Source organism: Anopheles merus, chromosome 2L, assembly GCF_017562075.2.
Source record: "Anopheles merus strain MAF chromosome 2L, AmerM5.1, whole genome shotgun sequence".
NCBI lineage: Eukaryota > Metazoa > Arthropoda > Insecta > Diptera > Culicidae > Anopheles > Anopheles merus.
The window spans coordinates 9,933,938-9,942,426 of NC_054083.1; the positions used below are offsets into that span (position 1 = coordinate 9,933,938).

An 8,489-nucleotide genomic window follows, 5' to 3' on the forward strand; every position below is an offset into this window, starting at 1 on the left:
CCGGCTAAAGCTCCAGTGGAATTGCCTGTTTCTAAAGATGTGGACATTCGCACAGTACGCTTAATAAAGTCAATAAATTTGTAAAACATTCCGTTGAATCGAGGGCCATTGGCCCTCCAAAACAAGATAGTGGTCAAATGTTTCATGTCAATCCACTCAACTACGAGACTTTACTTGAAGAGTTCCATGTTTTTTTAGGAGTCGATTTATAGATCCGTGATTATTTAAAGATATATTATTATGCGAAAAACAGATGACAGTCGAAATGTGTTTGCTGAATGTACTTTGGGTGGTTGGGGGTTCAAAAGGATAAAATGCTTTAAGCAAATTATGTAATAATAAGAGTTTTTCAAAGACCAAGAATTTTGAAGAACAAGAGGTTAACTTTTTGCCAATTTACTAAGTGAAAAAAAATGAAATGCCAAACGCAAGGCAGGAAGGGTGTAAAAATGTCTGCTCCTCATGCCAAAACTTTGAAATTAAAATAGAAGAAAGCAAAAGTAGCTTGACAATAAATACACTAGTTGTAATGAATTAATAACGATTGATTTAAACTTGAATTTATCATTTGCTTTATTTTAGAACGGCAAGGTCGTTATATTGAAGATTAATAATTGACGTGCTGTAAAAACCTGTAATGAAGAAAACAATAGTTATTTTTTTATTTAAAAAACTGTAATGTAGAGAAAAAAAAATAGCCGGTCTCATGGTAGAGTCGTCAACTCGTACGACTTAAAAACATGCCCGTCATGGGTTCAAGCCCCAAATAGACCGTGCCGCCATACGTAGGACTGACTATCCTGCTATGGGGGGAAATCAATAAGTCACTGAAAGCCAACCCCACAAGTGGGTTGGTAGGCCTTGACCGGCATCGGTTGTTGAGCCAAAGAAGAAGAAGAAGAATGTAGAGAAATTTGAAATTAATATTTTTTCTCATATTTTTGTAATAAAGAAAACTTATTACAAAGGGAAGCGTGTGTATCAAAGGTGTGAAAAAGTGTCTCCACCTTCATTTAATGGTATGGCCACAAGTTTACAGAACACTTGTGATGGAGTAAGCTCGACTACGGTTCTTTCAATTTCATTTACGTTACATTCAAATGTGAACAGATATGTTGAAGAAAGCGGGAAGATGAAGGCTTCTTTCTTTCTGCCTATCAGCTTTTTCCGGTAATACGCACAGTAGAAGATACCTTCGCTGCCGAACAATATTGAATAACTTCTTTTTCTGTGGAAAGAAACGAACCATCTCTATTTCCTTTCTTCAAAACATAATTGTTCATAAGAAATGTTATTTGAGTATCTTTGACTTCGATGTCATAAAAAAATTCATTGGTTCTGGAGCAGTTAAATTGTCCAACTCGGACAGCCGGTTTATTACTTGCTCCAGATTTTTGTAACCACTTCTTAGCATGCGTGTCTTACCCTGAAGCGCATTTTCAAAATCGAATGCTGATGTTTCATGAAGAGGTCCAAGGTCCATAACTTCCTCTGTTACATGTAGCAAATTATGAACATTACTGCTCACGTACCCTTCCCCGTATATTTTATCATAGTCGGCAACAAATTGTTCAAGCAAACATCCAGCGCTTGTCCATTGGTTTTTAAATGTTCTTGAGCAAAGGAATTTTTTTAGCGCAATTAAAAAGCATATAGTGGTTGTATTCATTTTCGCTAACTCTGCCTCTCAAAACGACAGGAGCAGCATAATGAAGGAAAGAACTGTACTCAGAGCCTTTCCAAAACTTCAAATCGTCCAACTTGCGTAGTTTGCGATGGATCTCCGATGGTAAAACTATGCTTACCAAATGCAACGAAATTTGTTCAACCATTTCTGCAGTCCAATTTTCCGACCCCCACAATCCGTACACTTTCCCTTGCAAATGCCGGCGTTGTATACCTAAGTAGAAAAGATGCAGGTCATCATCCACCGGCATTTTTTTAACCATATTGAATTTTTTTAAATCCAGCAGTGGTGTTTTTTTCTTTTATGTGCTCCTTATAGACACCCGCATGGAAATCTTCGTCCGTCCTCGGAGCAGCACTAGTTGATGGAAAGCACGATGTTCGAGACGATGGATGATAGTATCCAACTGCCGTGCATTTCAAGCAGCCGTGATGCCCTACGTGTGACACCACACCTAGGAATAAAGTGTTAAAAAAAATTTAAACAAGCTCCATTTTTTTCGTTTCCTTTAAGAAATGCACGTGCTGGAGAATCAGCCACAATTGCATATACTTCAATCTTCACCAAAGTAGGAGGAGAACCTGCAAGTACTCCATTGTCAATGATATGATTGAAATCCTGTACCAACGGACGAAGGTAATCCTCCAGTGAATCTGGCTTCTTTGTTCCACAAAATATTGCCACCGTCATAGGTTTTATGTGTGGCATTTTGTGTACTTTTGCCAAAATTGGCCAAAATGCCGTTCGGATACTTTTGTCCAATGGCACTCCATCAATATTTAAGATAATTGGTAGTTTAGTGCCGAGTATTATCCTCTGTTTTCTAAAATAAAAATATATTACACATATCAACAAAACAATATACACAACGATCGGATGGTTTGCACCACTGCTATCCTTGGTGGGTGGTGTGGGAAATATTAGTTAAAATATACAGATATTGGATCTTTAAAAGATTCTCATCCAACAAATAGTAAAAAAAGTAAAATGAAGCCTGACATATTGTGCCTGCCTTCTTTGGCAGTTTAAGCGTTGAGGCCCTGTAGGCGCCTGGCTGTGCCACTGATAGGCTAGCGTGTCTGTAACTCATAGCAGGATAGTCAGTCTCACAGGGGTGGAGGGGAAGGGGGACACAATCCACAAGGGGCTTGAACTCATGATGAGCATTTACAACAAAACCGATTTTGCCTCCTTAAGCAAAGATAAATTAAATAACATACTACATTATTATTACATATTCTCACCTGAATGCCTTTTCAAGACACGGTCCAAGGCCATTATACCAATACTGTCCCCCCGCAACGTTTAATATTTTTTTGGGCGCTGTGCTTGTTTTCAACAACGTCCGTGCGTCCTTAGGGAGTAATAAATTAGCTCGCTCACGCATTATATGCAGCAACAAATTAACGGACGAGTGAGCCGCATTGGTCTTCAATGCCCAATATCTCAAACATTCTTCCAGGGAATGCGCGTGCAAATCAAACCCAGGGGTCTTTGATGTTTTGTTTGCACCTTCACCTTCCTCGTGACCATCCTCGTCATCATCCTCGTCACTAGAAATATCCAATGTGTCGCCCTCTACAACAGCTTCGAAAATGTTCGACACTTCGCATGGATCCTCCACAACAGCTTGCGGTTGTGGTTCAGTAGCTAAAATGTTTATAAATCCTTTTTTTTACTAATCACAGTTTCAGCGGTTGGTTACGCCTGATGTACCTTTTCGTAGATTTGAAATCTATGAGTTGTTTTTTTATTCGCAGATTAGTTAATTCTGCGAAAAGGTATCGGCACACCTTTAGTTTTATAAGCACATAATTTTACCAAACACTTACCTTATCAATAAACGATGCGCAATCTCAGATTGCGCATATATTTATCTGTCAAAAAATATATCGTTTCCGCGAAGCCAACCCTGGCCTATAAACGTCATTTGCATGCGTTGTGTTGTTTTGTTTTGGCTTCCGCCACAACTGAACGTGTTAATCCGTAAGCAGCTTCATTTTCCAGCCATGAGTGATTATTTATCAAACAACGATCATAATTTCAACCGGCGTCTTCGGCGAAACCGTCGGTGGTGGATGCGACCAGTTTTCTTCCGCAGAAGACAGGATGGAAATCGTCTGTTGGACGACATCAAGGCCGAAATGGTAAACGATACGATAAAAAATTTTATGCGGATGAAACACGAAGATTTCGATCGTCTTTATGCCTTGGTCGGTCCAGAAATAAGCCGCATGGATACAAATATGCGAGAAGCGATCACGGCCCAAGAAAGGCTTTTAATAACATTGCGGTGTTTGGCAACGGGGGAGACATTTGCAAGCTTGCAATACTTGTTTCGGGTAAGTATGTTTTGTTTTTTTTCTTGTTTCGGCGGTCCGATTGGAGACGGTAGTGGCGTCGGTCTTTTCCATGGCAGCACCGTGGCAACATCGAATCTCATACAAACCGTCTCCCCGTACGCAGGACTGATAAAACTTTTTCGGACAAAAGCAAGTGAAGAGAAGTTAGCAATCGAAAACGATGCAAGAGCCTAATGTTGAACGAATTAAAATGAAATGTTCGGATTTTAATGAGTATTGTATAATTTTAGGTTTCTAAATCATCGATTGCCAAAATTGTAAAGGATGTGTGTGCTTGTTTAAATAAACATTTGCGGAGCTATGTAAAGGTATGTTTGTGTAATTTTTTTTATTTTATTTTTTATTGTGTTCCAGATCCCACTCCAGCATCGTCTGCCGCAAACGATTAGTGGCATCGTTTTGTTGGTCTGGTGGTAAATGGATTAACCATGCCCCCACCCACTGGCCAAACATGGACAAATATTTTTCCATCGCTGGAGTGGGTGCTGGGCTTGGTGCTGGGGTCGGTGCTGGGGTCGGTGCTGGGGTTTGTGCTGGGGTTGGTGCTGGAGTTGTTGTTGCTCGGATTGGTGCTGGGATCGGTACTGGAGTTCGTGCTGGGGTTGGTGCTGTAGTTGGTGCTGTAGTTCGTGCTGTTGTTGGTGCTGGATTTGGTGCTGGGATTGTTGGTGCTGGGATTGTTGGTTGTTGGAGATTGATCATTTGAATTTATTAGTTCGAATTCGAAATTCGAACTCAATTTAGAAATAGGATAGGAAATGAACTCATAGGCATAGATAAGGATAACAGAATGAACTCAAAATGAATTATGTAATGAACTCTTGACAATTGAATATACAGTAGCAAACGGACATTTGAACGAGTCGCATTATTTCCATAACCGACACAAATTATTCTAATATCGGGAAAGAAAACGAGTTGTACACCGTATACGAACATTCGTGAGGTTTTCTCACATTTTTGGTCCTTCGAACCGGATACGTGCGTGCTAAGTGTTTTTCTTTCGCTCTGCATCAAGAGCAACGGCAAATTCGGAACGCTCCGCATCACGAGCACGGTGCAAGTCATCATTCGCGCCATTTCGAATTCTCGCGCACGTTCAAGTTCATTAGCCCTGCAGCAAGGGCATCGGTCGAATTTTCGTGATCGTGAATCGTGGTTTATTTTTCCCGCGTAAATTCGAATTGCTACAGTTTCGTGAACGTTCATATCGCGTTATAGACATTATCGTGAAAATCTGACGGAAGCTAAGATGGACAAGAAGATAAAATCTGCTCAGCACAAAAAACTCGTCGCAGTGGAAAATATTAAGGCGCTGGAGCGCTTTAAGCAGAACTTCAAACCCGAAAATGTAGGTGAAATCCCGGAGGTTATGGAGGGTTTGGAGCAACACAGACAGGACTTTTTTGCCGCGGTGGCAAAGCTGGAAGAGTATGACGACACCAGTGATGCGATTCAAGCCTGTATTACTGACAGGATCGATATGGAAGAGCGCTGCCGGCGGCTAAAATCGTTCCTTAGAGAAAACCAGCGGAAGGAAGCCAATTCGCTCAACGACTCCTTATTGGCAAACTCAACCCTAGCGTTTGGACGGCCAAACACATCAAACATACGTTTTCCCAAAATCGAATTACCAACGTTCGACGGTGATTCGACAAAGTGGTTGTCATTCCGCGATCGCTTTGTCGCGATGATTGACGCAAGTGCCGAGCTGCCGCCAATTGCAAAACTGCAGTACTTACTTTCGTCCCTGAAAGGTGACGCTGCGGTTCCCTTCGAACATGTTACTCTGACCACGGAAAACTATTCTGTTACCTGGACTGCGCTGCTTAAGCGATACGACAACTCACGGATGCTCATTCGCGAGTACTGGCGACGGCTACATTTCCTACCTGCGATTGCAACAGAAAGTGTCGATGGCTTGACGTCGTTGGTAGATGAATTCGTGCGATATGTGAATGGGTTGCAGAAGCTGCATGAACCTGTCGACTCATGGGACACGCCTTTGTCCAACATGTTGCTGATGAAGCTGGACAATGAGACCATTCTGGCGTGGGAAAGGCATTCTGTGCATAAGAAAAAGGATAAGTACAGCGAGTTGATCGAATTCCTGCAAGACCGAATCCAAATCCTAAAATCGAGCCAGAGTATCTCGTGCGATCGGATTGTGGTTCCGATCAAGGTAGCCGGGGCATATAGGCCCACCGCACCACGGCGGTCGGTAACCAACGCTGCTTCTGTGCAAAGGAATACTCCCGTTTCATCGACCATTCAACAAGTGAGCTGTCCATTGCAGTGTGCAGATCATCACCTGGTTCGAAATTGCCCGGTATTTTTAGCCAAAAATACTCAGGAGCGGCGGGAAATCGCACGGTCAAAGGGATTGTGCTGGAATTGTCTCAGTTGTTCCCATCAAGTGAGATCGTGCAAATCCGAGTATTCTTGCCGTTCGTGCAAGGAACGGCATCATACGCTGCTTCATCAACCACCACAACAACCTACAGTCGCTTTGTCAGCCCAATCAGATGATGATATGGTGTTTCTCGAGACGGCTATTGTGTTTATCGTAGACGATTATGGAGAGAAGCATGAGGCACGGGCGCTTCTGGATTCGGGCTCCATGTCCAACTTCATTTCGGATACGTTAGCTCGGAAGCTCATGACACCTCGAACGAGAGTTAATGTATCAGTGTCTGGCATCGGAACTTCAAGGCAGCAGATAAAGGGTTCGACCACGACGATCGTTCGTTCAAGGAACCTTCAATTCACCACCCCATTGGAGTTTCTGATCCTGGATACACCCTCGGCGGACATTCCCACCTCACCAATCAACGTGTCTTCGTGGAACATCCCGGATGTAACGCTAGCAGACCCCACGTATCATATCCCAGGCAAGGTCGATGTGGTCATCGGTGGCGATACGTTCTGGGAGCTGCATACCGGACGTAAGCAATCTCTCGGTTCGGGTCTGCCATGGTTGGTAGAAACGCAGTTTGGATGGGCGGTAGCAGGAAATACAACGTATTCGTCTCAACAACATCGGGTGTGTAATATGGCAACGAGCGACAGTCCGTTGGAAGCCATATTGACGCGGTTCTGGGAGAGCGAGACCATCTTCGACGAACCCGCTCTATCTCTGGAGGAAGACATGTGTGAACGTCATTTCATCTCTACTACAACCAGAGACCCATCTGGCAGGTATGTCGTACGTTTACCACAAAATCCTAATTCGAATATCGTTTTAGGAGAATCGAAAGCAATCGCTGATCGTCGTCTCCTAGCGGTGGAACGGCGGCTCAAGTCTAACCCTGCAATGAAGGAGGAGTATAGTAATTTCATGTCGGAGTATGAGCGCTTAGGGCACATGAAACAACTCACCGAGCCGGTGGACGATTCGTGTGAACACTACTATCTCCCTCATCACGCGGTGCTTAAGGAATCGAGCACAACCACCAAGGTCAGGGTAGTCTTTGACGCGTCGTGCAAGACATCTTCTGGCTACTCCTTGAACGACAAACTCCTGGTTGGGCCGGTGATCCAAGACGATCTGTTCACCATCATCGTTCGTTTCCGGTCTCACGCAGTCGCACTCTCAGCAGACGTTGAGAAAATGTATCGCCAAATTCTCCACGATTCTCGCGACACTGAATACCTGCGCATTCGGTATAGAGGAAACACCGCAGAGCCGATTCAGACGTTTCAACTGCAAACGGTTACATATGGCACGTCTTGCGCACCCTTCCTAGCAACAAGAACGCTAAAGCAGATCGCTCTCGATCACAAGATGCAATACCCCCGAGCAGTGGATCCTGTATTGCACGATTTTTATGTGGATGACCTGCTAACGGGAGCAGACGAGTTGGCAGACGCAATTGAAATGCAAAGGCAGATTTCTGAGATGCTCAAGCAGGCTGGATTCGTGTTGAAGAAGTGGGTGTCGAACGTACCCGAAGCACTAATCGGCATTCCTTCTGAAGACCTGGCCATCCTTCCTACTCACGAATGGCAAGATCCCCAGTTTGTATCGACGCTTGGTCTGGTTTGGGAGCCAGCAGTTGATATGCTGCGATATCGGATCGATCTACCAACTGCTGCGACGATGTTGACAAAGAGGCTAGCTTTGTCCTACATCGCCAAAATCTTCGACCCGCTTGGCTTGCTTAGTCCAACAATTATCATCGCTAAGCTCTTTATGCAACAGCTGTGGAAGTTGCAGGAAAACGGGAAGCCATGGGATTGGGATCGTGAGCTACCATCACATCTCCAAAAGGAATGGACGGCATTTCATTCCAAGCTGCATTCACTTCGGGAAGTGCGCTTTCCGCGTTACACTTCAATTCGGCAAGCAGCAAACGTGCAGCTACACATTTTCGCAGATGCTTCTCAGGTGGCATATGGTGCTTGCTGTTACGTCAGGGCAGAAAACGATTTGACATCAT

At 43.8% G+C, this 8,489-nt stretch overlaps 1 protein-coding gene across 1 annotated transcript; it reads left to right on the forward strand.

Moving 5' to 3' along the window:
- The first annotated feature begins 5,302 nt into the window (after nt 1–5,302).
- On the forward strand, nt 5,303–8,235 carry LOC121592224. The gene is made up of 2 exons (XM_041913632.1): nt 5,303–8,089; nt 8,215–8,235. The coding sequence occupies exons 1-2, from the start codon at nt 5,303–5,305 to the stop codon at nt 8,233–8,235; spliced, it is 2,808 nt and encodes a 935-aa protein (XP_041769566.1).
- The last annotated feature ends 254 nt before the right edge of the window (nt 8,236–8,489 follow it).

Coding starts and splice junctions, on each gene's coding strand:
- LOC121592224 (XM_041913632.1), top strand. CDS start 5,303: ATGGACAAGAAGATAAAATCTGCTCAGCACAAAAAACTCGTCGCAGTG. Junction 8,090..8,214: donor TTGTATCGACGCTTGGTCTG/GTTTGGGAGCCA, acceptor TGGCTTGCTTAG/TCCAACAATTATCATCGCTA.